The sequence below is a fragment of the Rana temporaria genome, chromosome 5 (assembly GCF_905171775.1).
Source record: "Rana temporaria chromosome 5, aRanTem1.1, whole genome shotgun sequence".
Lineage (NCBI taxonomy): Eukaryota > Metazoa > Chordata > Amphibia > Anura > Ranidae > Rana > Rana temporaria.
This window is the reverse complement of record NC_053493.1, coordinates 121716611-121737573: the sequence shown is the minus strand read 5'-3', so window position 1 is coordinate 121737573 and position 20963 is coordinate 121716611. Positions and strand designations below refer to the sequence as shown.

Sequence of the window (20963 nt, the reverse complement as noted above, 5' to 3'; positions counted from 1 at the left end):
CTCCTCCTCAGCAAGGGTTAATTATCATAAAGAAAGAAGAGCGCTGGCTACATTTGAAAATGTCCTTATTGGACGCAACACGTCAGCAGGGTGGGATGACACTACGCCAGGCAGGATTTATGGGTGTAGAATTGTGATCAGACCAATTTCCATGTACTGCGGAGAGAAGCTGATGTTTACTAATATCTCATGTGAGTGTGGCATTTTTGTTTATACATAAAGTATTTGCAGTTTACACTATGAGTGCTCTTTCCTTTCTTATGATTACTAACCCTTGCCGAGGAGGAGATGGAGAAGGGGGGATGAAGGCTGCTGTGGAAAGTCCCTGGAGCTTTATTATATCCTTAAGCTGTATATAACCTGGTAGTGGATACACTGGAAGAGTGCAAGTGGCTTACTTAAAGTAGAATTTATGAAGATTTTCACTGTTTTAATGTGGGATTTTTTATGGACTTTTAACTCAAGACTTTAGCACAGGTGTTATTTTTATTTCATTTGGATTTATGTATGGAAATCACTGTTTATTTGAGTATATGATTTTTTTATACTTGTTTTATATAGGGGTGAGTTGGTTCACTAACATGTTACTAAACCCAGGACCATGCATTCACTATATCTGGTCTCCACAGACACAGAACATGAAAATGCAATAATTTTAGAAAATATAAACTACAAAATACCTTTTTTAGCAGAATATAGCAGTCTTATGACTTCTATCAGTGTCTGGTTAAAGCTTGTAGGAGGAGTCATTCTGAAACAGAAAAGAGCCTTCCCAAGGGACCTGCTACAAGTTTGCAAGTACACAATTGTCTAAAATGTCTTTTAAAACTGTAGAATCAAAAATAATATGGTTTTGTATCCTATACTGATTGGGGTGTTTTGGCAGCTCAAATAAACAGAATGGGTTCAATGTAATAAAAATGTATTTATTCACATATATCAAAATTATCAAAAAGGGAAGGGGGATATAGGGTTACATAAATAGAACATGAGTTGTGGCATAGCAGGAAAACACGAAATATAAATTACATCTGGTGTTTGACAGTACACAAAGCATTTCAAAACATTTATACAGCTATTAATGTATATGGCATGTATAAACGGTGTCCTAACGCGTTTCGACCCTAAGGGTTTTCTTCAGAGGTTTATTGTGTTGTGACTGAAAGGGAATATACAGAGAAATTACATTAAACATTTCACAAGTTTGCAATCAACCCATTTAAAAATCATAGTTTTCCTGCTATGCTGCAACTCATGTTCTATTTATGTAACCCTATATCCCCCCTCCCTTTTTGATAATTTTGATATATGTGAATAAATAAATTTTTATTACATTGAACCCATTCTGTTTATTTGAGCTGCCAAAAAAACCCAATTGGGAAAACTTTCTTTGTCGCCTATACCGGGGTGAGCAGCATATTTCTCTCCACTACATGTGATCTGTCCCTTTTTTGTATCCTATACTGTAGCACTTACAGAGGCTCGACTTTGTAAAACACCTGAACTTAAAGGAGTTGTAAACCTACGTGGAAAAACATTCAGGACCCCCAGCCCCCCCCCTTTGTTTTACTTACCTGAGCCCTGAATTTCTGTGGGCGATCCGCGGGTTCTTGGCTCTTCATTGGATAGATTGATAGCAGCGCAGCCATTGGCTCCCGCTACTGTCAATCAAATCCAATGACGCGGGCACCAGGGGGCAGGGCGGAGTCATACACTTAGCATCTATGGACGTCGAGTGTATGACACAGGAGCGCGGGAGAGAGCTTCCCAGAGGGGGTTATCTAATGTGGGGAAGACCCGACAGCTGGATCGGGGCCACTCTGTGCAAAACAAACTACACGGTGAAGGTAAGTATGAAATGTTTGTTATATGAAAAAAAAAACCTGAACCGTTCATATCACTTTAACAAATCAGAGGGGTAACCACATATGTTTGGTCATAGAGTACATAATGGCCAGAAATGCAGGTGGGAGAAGAATGGACCTAGAGTGTAGAGCAGGTAGCTGCCATGATAGATGTATGAAAACTGAAAGTGGAAAGGTCGTTTGTAAATATTTGTACATTATAGATCCATCAGACTGTTATAAGCCTGTGATGTGTCATAGAGATGAGACAGATCAATATATTATTTAAAAGCCACAGTGGTTCTTGGCCTCAATGATGGTATTAATATGTATTGTTTATTTTTTTGCCTCAGGTTTGAATTTTGATTTTATTTTATTTTTCCTACTGTTATGAAATTATTAATCAATACCACATTTATAATGATTTTGATAGTTAAAGATAATAAAAGACAATGCTGTGGGTTTTGTTGTTTATAGTGATGTTTACACACAAAACAGAGAGCTACTGGAGACTAAAGGCTGCCATTCTTGATTACATAATTATATTCATAAATTCGGTAGTTCAGTGAATTTTATTTTTGACAAGGTAATTTTTACAGTAAAATGTTGCCTTAAATATTGTGCTACACCTATTGAAATATATGAATAAGTCTCATTTGGAAAAGAAAAAATATGAGGGATAGGACTCCTCCTATCCCATATAGAGGAGTGTATTTCTCCCATGGTTCAGAGAAGCAGGATCTTTCATTCTATGGATAGTGTAGGACCTATTCATAATGGGGTACTTTGATGCAGTAAGTGGGCTTAAGCACCGTATAGCCATATGGTGTCACTAAATCCCCATATTTTCTGAAATAGCCTTGCAGGAGTCATTTTTATATGTGTGCACTGTAATATTTTATTCTGTTTGTATGGTCTTATGGCTGCACCATCTTTAATGCATTTTTTATGGTGTGCCCCCCAAGTCATTGTTTGTCTGATGGTGGATCGGGGCTCCACCCTCCCGATGAGTTGGTGTGGCTGGTATCGAGCAGCCAGAAGTGTGCATGTCTGCATGGTACATGCCTGTGATAAAAGAGACCGAGGGTCCAAGCATGAGGGCCGGTGTTCTTCCGAATAAGTTCCGCCCGGCGGATAATGACCCCCTTGTACTGCGCAAGCTCGGCGCAGATTCTCCGAAAATAGCTGAACATGTAGAGCTGAGAGTGAGCGCTACACGGCGCAATGACAATCACATATGCCGCACACTCCCGATGATAGTGCTACTCTGCAAGGGGTGGGGGTGATTTTAACAATAAAGCACACGTCTTAGCGGGGCATGTTGGCAATCTGAGTTAAATGTGCAAATCCGCCCATCAACATTGCCATTGCAAAACCCGAACATCAACACGCCCCGCTAAGACGTGTACTAAAATCACCCCTGCCCCTTGCAGAGTAGCATTAGCATCGGGAGCATGCGGCATATGTGATAGTCATTGCGCATGCGCAGTGTAGAGCTCACTCTCAGCTCTTCTACATGTTTGGCTATTTTCGGAGGCTCGGTTGAGGTTCGTATTGCGCAAGCGCCGCGCCTGCGCAGTACAGGGGGGTCCTAATCCGCCGGGGGAACATTTTCGTCAGGACACCAGAACAACAGGGAGCTGCCAGAAAGAAGGCTGACAGGAGTACATAAACACAGGGGATGCTGTGTTAGATAGTCAGGAGGACTGGCACACAAGGTCTGAACAGCACTGCCAAATAAAGAGTCTGAATATTACTTTATTTCATGTTGATGGTGTAAACCCTGCAAGATAAGCCACTTGTTCAATTGGACTTTTCTATTTTATAAAAGTAGGCTGACAGGCAGGCATATCTGGCATGGACTGGACTCACTGGTAAGCGCTACACTTGAGCTAAAAAAATGACACTTTGCTACAATGTAAAGTAGTGAGTGTACAGCCTGTATAACAGTGTAAATTTGCTGTCCCCTCAAAATAACTCTCAACACACAGCCATTAATGTCTAAAGCTCTGCCAACAAAAGTGAGTACACCGCTAATTGAAAATGTCCAAATTGGGCCCAAAGTGTCAATATTTTGTGTGGTCACCATTATTTACCAACACTGCCTTAAAGTGGTTGTAAACCCATTACAACCACTTTAACCTACAGGTAAGCCTAGATTAAGGCTTACCTGTAGGTGCAAGAAATATCTCCTGAACCTAAAAGGTTTAGGAGATATTTGCAGAAATGGCGGCACCGATGTCTACTGAACGTGCCGTTTCCGGAAGCCGCGATACCCGGAAGTCACTTCGGGAGAGAGATTGTGGCGTCGGAGGAGGCAAACAAAAATGTGAGGGGTGTACTCACTTTTGTAAAATACTGTATACACATTGTCCAAAAATAATATTCTTTCCTACTATTCCAGATACAGGATGGCAAAAAAGGAGACCCAGAACACAGCCTTAAAATTTCAAAAACATCTGTAAGGTTAGGTTCACATCTACAGTATGCATTTTTAGTTTTGCAGAAACCCACTACAGTCCATTTAACACGATTTCCAATTGGTCACGTTTACATCTGTGCTTTTTCAACCAGTGCGTTTCTTTAACAGGAGTTCGCCCAGGGACTTTTTTTCCCCAGCAGTTTGCATTTTTGGTTCCATAGACTTTAATGGAAATGTATCAAAAAGGAAGTGTTTGCGTTTTTGATGTGTTTCCGCTGGGTTTTTCTTGTTTCTCCATCATGACAACAGACGCCTCTCAAAAACGTGAAATGCAAAAAGGAAATCGCATCAAATGCAACCTGCATAGGTGTGAACCTAGCCTAAATTATTTTCCTTTTTGTCAGAAGGATATTAAGTAACTTTAGTCTCATCTATTTACAAGAACCAACACCCAACTGAACAAACATTATTTTTTGTTAGTTTTTTGTTTAAACTACAGAAAACAGGTATTAATTGAAATATACTGTACATATGTAAACTTTTTACCTAAAAAATCTGATTAGCCTTCTAATTCAGATACATATGCTAGATCCCACATAGAAAGACTGGACTCAGTTAATAGAGTATGGCCTTTAGAAAAAAAAAAAAACATTATACTCACCTAGGTTGACACAGCACCAATCCGATGCTGCATCTGTACCCCTGTGGCTCTGCATTGAGAAATGTGCGATCAAACACCCCTGATCGCTCAGTTCTCCACTTCGCTCTGAGCATAGAGTCGTGACTGTCAGTCAGTGGCACTCTACCCTCCCCTCTAAACTGTGGAGGGGACGGGAGGGGCTGACTCAGGCTCTCTGCGGTTCTGGGTCTGGATCTTTTCAGAGCTTGGACCGGCTTTGTGACGTTAGCTGACAGCGGGCTTCAGCCCACTGTCAGTTGAAAATGGATCACAGGAGTGCAGAACAAACTGCACTCCTGTGGTTCATAGAAGTACAGCCAAAAAGCGTTGGCTGTATTTCTCCTTTAATCAATACAACCTGCTATAGACCCACGCCAGCCTACAACTGGGCCACTAAGGCATAGCAGATCATCAATGAAGTCCTCCCTTTCCCACAGTTTTGTTGGGCAGGAGATCATAGAAGAATGATCTCCAGACAGGTTCAGGTACAGGCGGTCCCCGGGTTACAAACAAGATAGGGACTGTAGGCAAGTTAAGTGCAGTAAGTGGGTATTTAATTCAAATAATTTTTACACAATAAGAATGGCTACTCACAAAACCAGTGATAACACAGGCATGTTAAGGAAAAAACGGCTGGTCCGGTGTCACAACATGTCATCAACAGTTACAACAGGCTGGTCTCATATCCTGGTCCCCTGGGCGATGGAAATGGAGGTCCAAGGTGTTCAGGAGCCTTTGGGGAACCCCAGAGAGTACAGGAGCCGTGGATGCTGTTTCAAAAGCGGCGTGCGTTCCAGCGTGGAACGCAACGTATCGCTGTACGACCTGAAGTGACGTAGGAACTCCGGGCAGCCAATGGGATGACGCGTTTCTCAGCCTTCGCTGGTACGTCACCGCGTCAAGAACGCGGTGACGTACAAAACTACAACGAGCCGAGAAAAATTAAGTTCAATGATTCCGATCATACGTCGAATTGATTCCGAGCATGTGTTTTTTTTTGCGCGTCGGATTTGCATACAGACGATCAAAATTTCTGACAAGAATTTTCCCCGTCTAAAAATTTGAGAATCAGCTCTCAAATCTTTTCTGTTGGAAATTCCAACAGAAAAAGTCAGATGGAGCATACACATGGTCTCAATTTCCGACCAAAACCCCACATCGAACTTTTCTTGTCGGAAATTCCAGGAGATAATTTCCCTTCCTAGGGGTAGATTTCCTCTCACTTCTTGTTGTCTCCTTCCGTTTGTAAGTAGGAGTCGTTTGTAAGTCGGATGTTTGTAAGTAGGGGACCGCCTGTACTGTATTTAGTATTTTTAAAGAGGACATAATTGAATTAAACTATGTTTGTTTATGGCTGCCCGAAGGTCATCTTAAAATTCATCCAGAAATGAAATAAACAGGTTTATTTATGTATACTCTTAGTGTCGGTTCACAGTACAGCGACTTGGGATCCGACTTGTCAGACCCCAAGTCGCCCCAAGTCGCTTGACATTAGTAATCCCATGTTAGTCAATGAGAGACGTCTTAATGTACACTACTGAAGTTGCTCTGACTTCAGAAAAGGTTCCTGTACTATTTCAAGGCGACTTCTAGGCAACTTGTACCCATTGATTTCAATGGAAGTCGCCTCCAAAGTCGGATTACCATCTTAACTGAAGCAACTTTACAGGAAAATAAAATAGTTTACTCAGGCAAACCCCTCCCTCCCACAGAGCTGATTATTCTGTGATTGGCCACAGCCAAGTCGCCTGTCCTGGAGGCAACTTTAAGTCATGTTGTAAGTTGCTCCAAGTCGCGCTGAAGTCGCCTTGCAAAGTCACGCGGTAAGTTGGTTTGCCCCTGTGTGAACTGACACTAAGGACATAATTTACTTTTGTTAAATAAATAGAGGCAAGGAATGAATGAAACAAATAAATATTGTTTGTTTAAATATGTTCATAAACAATCAGCAACAGTGATGTTACATACCTTCTCCGATCATTGACACTCCAATTGACATTCCCAGGAATTTGCTTTTGGTCCATATGTGTGTGTTAACGCACATCTTTTTCTCTTCGCATTCACAGTAAAAACAAGACACAGGTGGGTGATGAGACACTTGTTCAGCTACAAACCGCACTTTGAACGACTCATTGGTAGATTCCTGGACTATGTCAGTTTCTTTGGCTTTCATACAGGCACTCTGAGTTCTGCAAGGCTTCACCTTTTCTTTGGGAACATCCCAGCTGCAATGAAACGTTTCACCTATAATTGGGTTATAAGGCTTCTTGGCAACTGCTCCTTTGCGGCCTTCATGGAAGGCTGTCAGGTAATATTCCACAAAGCTAATCATTCGCTCTTCAGGGGTGGTGCCAGCTGCAATGGATAAGAATAGATCGGGATGGGCCATGAAATTTGCATACATCTCCAGTAGGGATCTTTTCTCCAAAATAAAGGTTGGAAGCACTACCTGTCAAAGAAGTAGAAAACATATAAAGTTTCTTCAGATGGTAGAGTTTTGTCAATAAATATTTAAACAACAGGTTTAAAAATGTGTTAAAATAAGCATTCCCAGACAAATATATGATAAATATTACAAGGAGTTACTTAAGGTATGCACATGCTTTCTTTTTCAAATGGAAAAAAAAACCTACCCGTATTTTCCGGCATATAAGACGACTTTTTAACCCCTGAAATTCTTCTTAAAAGTCGGGGGGTCGTCTTATACGCCGGTAACCTAACATGCAGACCGCGACCGTCCATTTTTCAAAAGCCGTGCCTCCTTCTTCTGCTGTTCCGTTATAGGCGGAACACTCAGCTTCCCACTGGGGCATATCCACAAAGGTATTACGCCGGCGTATCAAGATTACGCCGCGTAATTTAAAATTTTGCGCGTCGTATCTTTGTTTTGTATCCACAAAACAAAATACGACGGCATCTCGGCTAGATCCGACAGGCGTACGTCTTAGTACGCCGTCGGATATAAGCTGCAATTTTTCGGTGGCCGCTAGGTGGCGTTTCCGTCGAATTCCGCGTCGAGTATGGAAATTAGCTATTTACGCCGATCCACGAACGACTGTTTATGGAGGAGGCGCGGCTTTTGAAAAAATGGACGGCCGCGGTCTGACAGATACTGCATGTCTTAGGATAAGGTAAGGGATCGTCAAGACATGCAGTGACACAGTGAGGCATGTAATGGGGCACAGTGAGTCTGGCATGTAGTGGCACAGTGAGGCATGTAATGGGGCACAGTGAGTCTGGCATGTAATGGCACAGTGAGGCATGTAGTGGTACAGTCTGGCATGTAATGGTGGCACAGTCTGGCATGTAATGGCACAGTGAGGCATGTAGTGGCACAGTGAGGCATGTAATGGTGGCACAGTCTGGCATGTAATGGCACAGTGAGGCATGTAGTGGCACAGTCTGGCATGTAATGGTGGCACAGTCTGGCATGTAATGGTAGCACAGTCTGGCATGTAATGGTGGCACAGTCTGGTATGTAATGGCACAGTGAAGCGAGGCATGACTAGTAGGAAGGGGGTCATCTTATACGGCGAGTATATCCCAAAACCAACATTTTAGCTGATAAATTAGGGGGTCGTCTTATACGCCGGCAAATACGGTACATCTTTTCAAATTCTAAAAATGAATATCTGTCAACATTTGCAGCATGAACTTCCTGTTCCTCCTCAGTAAGCTGTTCTGGCTGACTAACCACCGCTCGGATGATGGTGGAAAGCTTACTGAGGAGAAACAGGAAGTGAGAAATTCAGACAAAGAAAAAAACATTTAGAAGGGAAATCGAAGGAAAAGGTAAGTGAACCAACAATGCACTAGCTTAAAGGAACCAATTTAGAAAATAAAAAACAAACCTTTACAACCCCTTTAAGCTTTATGTATCTTGTAAGAAAGATAAGGGCTGCTTTTTTAACAAATTTCCAGCAAAGCAGAATAGTCTGCAAATATGGAGATCTTTGTGCTCTGTAGGGGGATATCCTCATGTCAATGTGTTATTCCTCTTATAGTTTGTCTCTGCATAGAGAAAGACGAGTACTGGTATATTGGTACACAGGTTTGTGTTAAAAAATAAAGCTAGAGAAATGTGAATGACAACTCTGGACAATAACTGGTTACATTTTTTAGTTGGAAATAATGCATCCCCATTTCTCCCACAAGGCAATCACAAGGCAATATAAGTACATCGGAATCCTGCTGCAGAGCGCTAATAATGTTTGCAGAATTGTGTGAACTGATCATTATCAGCCTACCAAAATAAACTGACAAAGAGCTATATATGCTACTTGCCAATCACAACCCTTTCTATTAATGGCTGTAATCTGTTATATTTTCTGTAAGTCTTTTTTTGGATTCCTTCACACAAAGCACTGAGCCAAGATTGAAACATTTTTTCCTGTGGGAGTTGAAATGCTATCTCTTTTCATAATCACAAAGAAGAAGAAAATCCTTGTGAAATCCTCTACTATGAGAACATGTTCATTATCATCTTGCGGCTGATTTACATTCAGCAGGTTCACATTCATATCTGCTTAAATGTTATGCATAAAAATGAATCTGCTGGATTTAATGACATGCTATATGAACTAAATAGTTTCTCATTTCTGCATTTGATTAACAAAAGAGCAGCACTGAATACCTTTTTAAAAACATGAGAGATGAGATCCACCCATGCATTTTTGGTCCTGACAGGCAAAGCGTTATTTTTTTGCTACCCACTCATCACTCGTGGCGACTTCCAAATATTTTTTCTATTGCAAAGTTTAATCATGAAAGGCAGTCGAAGCGAGAGCATTGAGAACCCCTTAATTTTAGTATCCATAGCAATTAAAAAATATGAATAATAGTGGCTAAGGGTGGTAACTATAGACAGCCTGATAATTATTAGCGATTCTGAGCATAACTTGCAGTTATTTGGTTGTTTCAGAACCCCTAATGGGCGATAACAGGCATCATTGGAAGTTGGAGAGATGGAACAGAGGAAAGAATCAAATTACTGTGTATGAATCAATGTCAGGATTGTCTAAATACTGCAGAAGATTTCTAGCACTCAGGAGTAGGTTTGAAAATGGTATATATATATATATATATATAGGGCCGGATTCATAAAGAGTTACGCCGGCGTAACTCTGAATCTCTGAATCTAACCCCGTTGTAAGTTTAAGCGTATTCTCAAACTGAGATACACTTAAACCTAGCTAAGATACGACGGCCTGCACCGTCGTATCTTAGGGTGCAATTTTCCCGCTGGCCGCTAGGTGGCGCTTCCATTGTTTTCGGCGTAGAATATGTAAATGACTAGATACGCCGATTCACGAACGTACGCTTGCCCGTCGCAGTAAAGATACGTTTCGGTAAGAGATACGCCGCATAAAGATAAACCTGCCCCCTAGGTGTTAAGTAATGTTAAGTATGGCCGTCGTTCCCGTGTCGAAATTTGAAAATTTTATGTCGTTTGCGTAACTCGTCCGTGAATGGGGCTGGACGTAATTTACGTTCACGTCGAAAACCAATGACGTCCTTGCGGCGTACTTTGGAGCAATGCACACTGGGAAATTCCACAGGCGGCGAATGCGCCTTTCGGGAAAAACGTCAATCACGTCGGGTCACCAATAATTAACATAAAACACGCGCCCTCATCCTCATTTGAATTACGCGCGCTTACGCCGGCCCATTTACGCTACACCGCCGTAACTTAGGAGGCAAGTGCTTTGTGAATACAGCACTTGCCTCTCTGACTTACGGCGGCGTAGCGTAAATACGATACGCTGCGCCGCCGTAACATTGCGCGCCCCTACCTGAATCCGGCCCATACTGTAGCTTCACCCATTAATCTTGGGGAGATATTTGTCCATGTATGGTCACTTTTTTTTTTTTTTAAATCAAGTAATGTTTTATTGAAAAGTAAAGGCATAGGAATCAAAACTTACAACAATTCCAATACAGTAATTTAAGTTTATTGAGCATATTAAGAAATCACATAACACATAACAAACACATTAGTAAGAATCTAGCTTGCCTCTATCTCAAAAGAACAGTACAATGTGGTCGTATATAAACTATAGGATCAAATCTCCTCTAGTCCCCACACCCTCTTACAAATGTACAGTAAAATTCACCCATCAGAGGGGTATAACTCAACCCATTAGTAGCCTATCCATCACCAGTTCTAATGGGCTTAAAACTGGGGTATCTAGCCATGGACCCCATGATTTTCCAATTTAAGGGGGTGTCCCCTGTGTTGGTAAATGTACTTCTCCAGTCTAAAGCCCCGTACACACGACCAGTTTTCCCGTCGGGAAAACTGCCATGACAGCTTTTGGCCGGAAAAACTGGCTGTGTGTATGCTCCATGGCAGTTTTCCCGACAGGAAAACCGCTGGGAAATCTCGGCAGGAAAAATGAGAACATGTTCCCTTTTTTCCTGCCGCGATTCCCGGTGGTCTTTTTCCCAGCAGTTTCTCTATGGGAAATACTGCGGTGGAGCATACACACAGCCCAGCCAAAGCTCTCACTGCAGTTTTCCCAACGGGTGTGTACAGGGGGAAAGTTACCAAGCAGGTTCTCGATTTCCCCCCTATATGCAGTAAAGCTAACTTTTACATAGGGTCTTATATTGGCACCTTATTTTTAAGTGGACATTATGGATACTCCAATCCTCTACGTATGAGCGCAATGAAAAAATATGAGACGACTTGGTTGAAAGCACAAACTTAAGGCATAATTCTCAGTTATTTTTGTTTTCTGAATGTCTCCTTAAAGGTTTAAAAAAATAAATAAATCCAAAACGGTCCCCTGTTGTACCTCTTCTACAAGATATTATAAGTCTTCCTGGCTTCTTCACGTTGCCAAGGGATAACTTAAGCAGGAAGACTGAGAAAAGAGCAGAATGTTATGGCACAGCCTGAGCACATTTAATTAAGAGAGGCACTGATATTTAAAGTCAGTGCTGCTCCCTGCATCTTCTAGGCCCAACCACCCCTGGAAGATGAAGACCAAGCTCATCTCTCTTCATTAGTCTCTCATTTACTATTTGCTTATGCAAACACGTCACCTACTCCCTTGCTCTTCTTTCCTGTCAGTCAACACCAATATGTAAACCTTTCTTTTCATTTAACGTGTGTCAAACTCTTCCTCGTTGCTTGGGAACCTGTCCCCCCCCCCCTTCCTGCCCTAAGGCAGCCACATGTAGCACCAAAATCCTTATGCTGCCTCTGCTGAGAATTACTGTAGTAGTCACTGCCACTACAGTGATCACCTCGGTCTTCCAGGCAAGTGCACCATTAACAGAATACCTTTCATTTTCCTCAATGAATGCAAGGCGTTCTCTGGTCGGATGAGGTGGAGAATGTAACATCACCACCCACCTCTGCACGATGTCCAATCAGAGAATGCCTTGCAGTCAATAATCCTAAAGACTATGGCAATTACTGTAGTGGTGGTGACTACTACAGTGATTCTCCACTTCCACTGCAGTTCCGCACATATGGTATATGCATAGTACAATATTGTTCCAAGCTGGACCAATGTAACTATGTAATAAAATCCATACCTTGAGTTCAGCGTAAAGTAGTACTAAACACAAACCATTAACATCATATTATCCGTACTATTACTGTATTATTAGAATGCCAGGGTGTTGTTTTTTTGGTTGAAATAAAATCTGAGTATTTTTTATAATTAAGGCTAGAGTGCAGTCATGTGATTTTTTTTCTGGTCTCTTGCCCGAAGGCAGGGAATCATCTTTGAGAAGCTTCTGGTCAATTGAGGCAGGAGGGATGGGCAAGCTGAAGCCACTTAGCAATTGTGGATCAAGAGGCCCCATGTCCCTCCTGCAAGCCTTTAGGGCAGTTTCACATATGTGCGGACACGGTTCCCAGCATGGGGTCCTTGTTCATCGGTTCAGGTGCAAATCAAGTCTGAATTTTTGCCTGAATTCAAACCTGAACTGGACCCAAAGACGCAAAGGACCCTTTTGCAATGTGGACCGTGGTCACCTCGGACCTGTGTGAACCGGCTCCATTGCGAGTCGGGCACTCTCATCTGTCATGCACATTGGATGCGGAGAAAAAAAGAAATCCAATTCGCACATATGTGAACCTAGCCTCAGATAACATAAACAAGTTGTCAGATTGATGAATCAAAGCTGTATGAAGTTGACGTGCGCAGGCCTAACTATTTCCACGCAGAGTGCAGCAATCTCTTTAGGATGTTTGGGGGGTGGGCAAAAGGAAGGCAACACTATTTCCTGAGAAGTTGATACCACCTTACATAGTTTCAAAACAACCTTGCTCCTTTGAAGTACAATTTTTTTTTTCTTACAGGACAAAGTTGCAAACTCAGACACTCGAGTTTCTGTTAAGGTAGCCTCTCTATTTTTCTTACCCTTTTCTTTTTTTTACCCTTTTTTTCTGGTTAATAGTGCCTGTGTTGCAGTGCCTTCCGAAGCATCTTGCATGCACTTCCGAAGCACTACCCATTGATTCCAATGGGCAGGGAGTATACAGCACTCCCTCACCGCCCCAAAGATGCTGCTTGCAGGACTTTTCTTCCGCAAGGCACCGCCCCAATGTGAAAGCACTTTGGCTTTCACACTGGGGAGGCATGAGAGGCAGTTTTCAGGCGCTATATAGGTGCTATTTTTAGCACTAGCATGCCTAAAAACTGCCTCAATATGAAAGTAGCCTAAAGCCTCGTACACACGACCGAGGAACTCGACGGGCAAAACAGATCGCTTTCCTCGTCGAGTTCCTTGTCAGGCTGTCGAGGAACTCGACAAGGCAAGTTTCTCCATTCCCGTCGAGAACTTGCTCTATTTTTGGCTCGTCGAGTTTCTCGACAGTTTCCTCGACGAAAATGTACACACGACCGGTTTCCTCGGCAAAAAAATATCTCCCAGCAAGTTTCTTACCAGTTTTTGCCGAGAAACTCGGTCGTGTGTACGAGGCCTTAGTGAAGTAGAATACCATCTACTTGTGCCATCTTCCCCTTGATAAATTGAGCATTTAACCCTTGCAGTATGGTAGAGAGCCCAACCACAAGGGCAAAGTTTTTTTCACTAGAGTTCAGCTTTAAAGAATATGTTACCTCATCATTTCATATTTCTGGTATGTGTCTGTTGTACCACGTACTGGTGTTAAAACGTATCCAGGTGATCCTGCCTTTCTCCCTGCTTTACAATTTCAAACTGGCCAAGCTAGGCATGAAAGCACCTCCTTACAGGGATGGTCAGTTTCCTGGGTGTTCTGGGAGAACAGTCTGTGTGTCTTCCAATGGTCAGACTTGTGGTGGCATGCCACCCCCCCCCCTGCACAGCTATTCACTGGAGAGTTAGGTGTTCTGCTGTTTCTCCGCCCTCACCTCTGCATGCCCCTTATGCAGCTGAGAACATAGATTATTAAATCATTTATTTAAAAAAAAGTGTTTATATGTTTTATATATACTGTATTCACAAACATTTTGCCTTTCATTTAAATTTTAATCTGAATAGGTTGTTTAACATAGTAAGGCATGGGTGCCTCTGTTGCCCTCCAGCTGTGATAGAACTACAAGTTCCATGACGCCTCTGCCTTTGGGAGTCATGCTTGCAACTGTCAGCCTTGCAATACATTATGGGACTTGTAGTTTCGAAGCACCTGGAGGGCCGCAGGTAGCGTACCCTTGAAGTAAAGGTTCACATATACTTTAAGTAGAGAATATCTGATTTTACAAAAGTTGTCAACTGTGTTTTTTTTTTTGCCCACCTTGAAGTAGAAAAACAAATTTGTGCCCACCATTTTTATAATCATTTTCGATTTCCCTTTTCCATACACTTTTTGAAGAGCATATGTACCACCCACTTTGTTTCAGTTAACAGATGGACACAATGGGCCAAATTCTCAAAAACTGTGCGTAACTTAAATTTCAGCAGTTAAGTTACACTGACTTAAAATTTCTACCTAAGTACCTGATCGTCAAAGCACTTAGGTAGAAATTACACGCTGTGTAACTTAAGTGCCGCCGTCGTAAGGCGGTCCTCCTCTCCTGGGGGCGTTTAAAATTTAAATGAGGCGCGCTCCCGCGCCGGCCGTACTGCGCATGCGTGTGACGTCATTTTCCCGACGTGCAGCGCGCGAACGTAATTAACGCCGGTCGGCTTTGAGAATTTCGACGGGACACTAAAGTTGCGACGGGTGAAAAAAAAAGACGCGCCGGGAAAACAATTAATTATAAAAAAAAATGACAGCGTCGCTCAGCATGCATTCCTGAGAGGGTGAACTCCATGCCAATTTTCAAAGAAAAAACCGGCATGGGTTCCCCCCCAGGAGCATACCAGGCCCTTAGGTCTGGTATGGGTTGTAAGGAGACCCCCCCACGCCGAAAAATTGACGTAGGGGGTCCCCCTACAATCCATACCAGACCCGTATCCAAAGCACGCTACCCGGCCGGCCAGGAATGGGAGTGGGGACGAGCGAGCGTCCCCCCCCTCCTGAGCCGTGCCAGGCCGCGTGCCCTCAACATGGGGGGGTTGGGTGCTCTGGGGCAGGGGGGCGCACTGCGGGCCCCCCCACCCCAGAGCACCCTGTCCCCATGTTGATGAGGACAGGACCTCTTCCCGACAACCCTTGCCATTGGTTGTCGGGGTCTGCGGGCGGAGGCTTATCGGAATCTGGGAGTCCCCTCAAATAAGGGGGCCCCCAGATACCGGCCCCCCACCCTAAGTGAATGGATATGGGGTACATCGTACCCCTATCCATTCACCTGTAGGCAAAAAGTAAAATGTAGTAAACACACAACACAAGGCTTTTTAAAATATTTTATTATTCTGCTCCGGATGCCCCCCCTGTCTTCGTTATTAGCTCAATTACCAGGGGGGGCTTCTTCTTCCACTCTCCGGGGGTCTTCTTCCACTCTCCGGGGGTCTTCCGCTCTCCGGGGGGGGCTTCTCCGGACTCCGGGGGGGCTTCTCCGGACTCCGGGGGGCTTCTTCCATCTTCTCCCCTCTTCCGCTCTTGACTCGGCGAACCCCGGTTCTTCTGCAGCTCTCCGGTGCCTTCTTCTTCAGCGCTGGCTGCCTGCTATGTTTGTGTGTTAGCTCGATTTCAAACAGGCAGCCGGCGCGGTCTTCTGTGACGCCAGGGTCTTCTGGTCTTCTGTTCTTCCGATGTTGCCTCGTCGCCTGTTGTCGCTGTAATGATGGAAGCGCGCCTTGCATCACATTTATATAGGCATCACCGTCCCATCATGCTCCGGTAGGTACCCACGTGGTGGGTGCCTACCCACGTGCACCCACCACGTGGGTACCTACCGGAGCATGATGGGACGGTGATGCCTATATAAATGTGATGCAAGGCGCGCTTCCATCATTACAGCGACAACAGGCGACGAGGCAACATCGGAAGAAAGGAAGAGAAGACCCTGGCGTCACAGAAGACCGCGCCGGCTGCCTGTTTGAAATCGAGCTAACACACAAACATAGCAGGCAGCCAGCGCTGAAGAAGAAGGCACCGGAGAGCTGCAGAAGAACCGGGGTTCGCCGAGTCAAGAGCGGAAGAGGGGAGAAGATGGAAGAAGCCCCCCGGAGTCCGGAGAAGCCCCCCCGGAGAGCGGAAGACCCCCGGAGAGTGGAAGAAGACCCCCGGAGAGTGGAAGAAGAAGCCCCCCCTGGTAATTGAGCTAATAACGAAGACAGGGGGGGCATCCGGAGCAGAATAATAAAATATTTTAAAAAGCCTTGTGTTGTGTGTTTACTACATTTTACTTTTTGCCTACAGGTGAATGGATAGGGGTACGATGTACCCCATATCCATTCACTTAGGGTGGGGGGCCGGTATCTGGGGGCCCCCTTATTTGAGGGGACTCCCAGATTCCGATAAGCCTCCGCCCGCAGACCCCGACAACCAATGGCAAGGGTTGTCGGGAAGAGGTCCTGTCCTCATCAACATGGGGACAGGGTGCTCTGGGGTGGGGGGGCCCGCAGTGCGCCCCCCTGCCCCAGAGCACCCAACCCCCCCATGTTGAGGGCACGCGGCCTGGCACGGCTCAGGAGGGGGGGGGGGCGCTCGCTCGTCCCCACTCCCTTCCTGGCCGGCCGGGTAGCGTGCTTTGGATACGGGTCTGGTATGGATTGTAGGGGGACCCCCTACGTCAATTTTTCGGCGTGGGGGGGTCTCCTTACAACCCATACCAGACCTAAGGGCCTGGTATGCTCCTGGGGGGGAACCCATGCCGGTTTTGAATTTCAAAATTGCCGTGGAGTTCTCCCTCAGGAATGTATACCAAATGCCGTCGCTGGAATGGGCCTTTACAAGGTTTGGCTAACTTTCCACATTGTAAAACCAGCCCTAATTTTGCGCCGGCAAATTCGGAACTTAGGCAGAAATCAAAGTGCTGAAATGCTTTGAAAATCTACTTAAGTCCTCATTTGCATACGCAAAGCTGGATTTCAATGAGAAATGCCCCCAGTGGCGGATGCGGTACTGCATCCTAAAATCTGACCGTGTAAGTGTCTTACACATGTCAGATTTTCTGCCTAACTTTGGAAAAAGCCTTTTGAGAATCGTTTCCAAAGTTAGGCACAGAGATACGCAGGCTGAACAGCAGTTAAGTCTGCGTATCTCTTTTGAGAATTTGGCCCATGGTTCTCCAATACCAATGTCAAGCGCTATAAAACGTCTGTTGTTGTAATATTCCTATATGAACGTCTGTAAGGTTTATATGAGAAGATATGGCTAGATTTAGCTCTAGGCACTACAGTCCTGCTACTAGAGGAAGCAAACAGGAAGTCTGCTTTTAGTTCATTGGCATGTATTCAAACTTGTTTTTGCCAATTACAAATTAAACAAAAAAAATTGAGGAGGCAAACTGCTCAGAGTTTCTGAAGCAGGAAAATGCGGATTTAATTGACTGTGAAGTTTATCTGAAGAATATAATATGTTTGAGGAAGGATGAATTATGCAGTGTAGCATCGTTATGTTTGCCAGTGACAGAATCAGAGAAAGCATAAAGTACTTAGTATGAAATATCTGATGGCTTGGAACACAAAAGGAAATTCATTAGTTTGCAGTACTGCATTTTACTCACTCACACACCTTTTGAAATACTGCTCACCATAGCTTTATGTATAATATTGTTTTTTCTCATACCAGATCTATGTAATCACTGGTAGGTAAGATTGAGGTTTTGTTTCAGATGTTGAGGAGTAGCACCAATTTGACCGCTTCCCTATTACAGACAATAGGGTATGACATGTCATGCGTTTTGAAACTTTCAAATAGCATGGCAAGTGCACTGGTGTGATCAGGGGCTCAACCCAAAAACTAAAATTGCAGCTCACCAGATCTTAAAGTGGAATTCCAGTCGTTTTTAAGTTTATTAAAAATAAGAAGCCACAAAAAGTCTATGGCCGTTCCTGTTTGACAGAAGCCAGTCTAATGATTGACTTCTGGGCTCCTGAAAATGTCCTGGCAGCCAGGGTTGCAGTGCTGAACAGTGCATTCTGGCAGCAGAAGAGTATGGGCCAGATCCACAGAACAATTACGCCGGCGTATCTCTTGATACGCCGTGTGATTTCTAAATTTCCCGCGTCGTATCTTTGATTTGTATCCACAAAACAAGATACGACGGCATTTCGGTTGGATCCGACAGGCGTACGTTTTAGTACGCCGTCGGATCTTAGATGCAATTTTTCAGCGGCCGTAGGTGGCGTTTCCGTAGATTTCCTCGTCGAGTATGCAAATTAGCTAGTTACGGTGATCCACGAACGTACGTCCGGCGCTTTTTTTTTACGTCGTTTGCGTTTGGCTTTTTCCGGGGGATAGTTAAACCTGCTATTATAAAGGGTAATGAATGTTAAGTATGGCCGTCGTTCCCGCCTCGCATTTTAAATTTTTTACGTTGTTTGTGTAAGTCCTTCGCTAATAGGGATTTGCGTAGAATGACGTCACCGTCTTAACCATTGGCTTGTTCCGGTTTCATTTCGAGCATGCGCACTGGGATACCCCCACGGACGGCGCATGCGCAGTTAAAAAAAAAATTGTTTACGTCGGGTCAAGGCGTATTTACATAAAACACGCCCCCATCACAGAGATTTGAATGCCGCGCCATTACGCCGCCAAAGATAAGACTACGCCGCCGTAACTTACAGCGCGCATTCTTTGTGGATTTGGAAAAGAAAAAAAATTACGCTGCGCCCGGCGGAGAGAAGCGCTGATGTACGTGGATCTGCCCCGATGTCTGTTAGAATGCAATAGCACAATAGGGAGGATTCCTCCATTCACCTCACTTGTGTTGATGAAGGAATTTGTTTGTTCTTTCGAGCAGCCCTCCAAGTGCCCCCCTTTAGAATCGTCAAGGTGTGTGGTCCCAGTGGCGTCGCTATGGGAGTGTGGTGGTCAGAACGCACCCAGGTGACACCTGCCAGAGGGGTGACACCATCAAGAAAGCAGATGTAGCAGGTGCTTTTGAACACCCCCCCCCAATATGTGAAGCGGTGCTCTGCTGAAACGATCTCTGCAGCAGCGATGTGATAGAGGAGAGCTGCAGGGGGCGCTGTCAGAATGTTCCCTCTTTCTCATGTCGGCAGCACATGAGAAGAGAAAGCTTCCTGCCCACTCTTCTTCCCTCCCCATTGGCCACAGCAGATGGGCAATCAGAAGAAACTAGAGGGGATTCATGGGAAATATATTCCCAGAGATTGGTGGCCCAATTGTTATCCACAGGGAGCAGACTAAAGCCCCCAGCTTGCACTGCTGAGGGAAAAAGCTGAGGGAGTGAATGTTACACTGTAGCAGCTACAGGAGACATGGAAAAACAAAGATAGGACTGTGCTGGGAGGAACTAATGGCCCCAGGATCACCAGATAGAGCCATGCTGCACCCGCACCACCAGAGAAAGACATGCTGCACCCAAACCACCAGAGAAAGCCACGTTGTAACCGCACCACCAGAGAGTCACGCTGCACTCGCACCACCAGAGAGAGACACTCTGCACCCGCGCCACCAGAGAGAGCCACTCTGCACCAGCGCCACCAGAGAGAGACACACTGCACCCGCACCACCAGAGAAAGCCATGCTACACCCGCACCCCCAGAGAGAGCCACGTTGTAACCGCACCACCAGAGAGTCACGCTGCACTCGCACCACCAAAGAGAGCCACGCTGCACCCACACCCCCAGAGAGAGCCACGCTACTCCCACACCCCCAGAGAGCACCATGCTGTCAATCACCAGAGAGAGAGAGCGATACGCTACCCAGCACCACCAGAGAGAGAGCGATACGCTATCCAGCACCACCAAAGAGAGAGCCATGCTGTACTGCATCACCAGAGAGAGTACCACGCTGTATAGCACCACCAGAGAGCACCACTCTGTACCACACTTACCAGAGAAAGAGCCACGCTGTACTGCACCACCAGAGAGAGAGCGCCATGCTTTCCAGCACCGCCAGAAAGAGAGCCACGCTGTACCACACCACCAGAAAGAGAACGCCATGCTGCCCAGCACCACCAAAGAGAGCAACGCTGTACCCACACCACGAGAGAGACAGCACCCAGCACCGCCAGACAGAGAAAGACTGAGCCACTGCCAGGGTACAGACATGCTACATTACTGAATAGATTCACCCTGGGCAACCCAGAGTGAGTGAATGTCCAGCCGGAGGCATCACTGCTGCTGTTTTGCTGGGTCTACTAAGAGGGCCTGTTTTTTTGGGGGGATGGACACACAAGGAAGTAAATTGTGAGTGAGAGAGGGTGGGATGGAGGTTAAGTTGGGGTTTGTTTTTTGTTTTTTTATTTTAATTTTTTTCATTGTTCCTCCCTCAGCCTGCTCGCTAATTTATGTATTTATTTGTGTACATAAAACGTCCCTGGGACGTCCTCCCAGAATTTTGGGGCGCGCTCCCGGAATCATCCGTAACCACCGGGTCTAGAAGACCTGGCGCATCACGGATCGCGGAAAATTGCCGTTGATAGCGGCCGTTTACCACGTGATCGCTCCGTCAAATGACGGAGCGAACACTTGTAAACAAACCGGCGTCATGTGTGCA

The 20963-nt window shown here is 44.9% G+C and overlaps 1 protein-coding gene across 1 annotated transcript in view; it reads right to left on the bottom strand.

The window, feature by feature from the left end:
- OSBPL10 (oxysterol binding protein like 10) overlaps positions 1–20963 on the bottom strand; it is a 592524-nt gene that overhangs the window by 129471 nt on the left and 442090 nt on the right. Inside the window, exon 8 of the mRNA XM_040353085.1 lies at positions 6914–7394. Coding sequence (XP_040209019.1) covers positions 6914–7394 — 481 coding nt within the window. The remainder of the gene's footprint in view (positions 1–6913; positions 7395–20963) is intronic.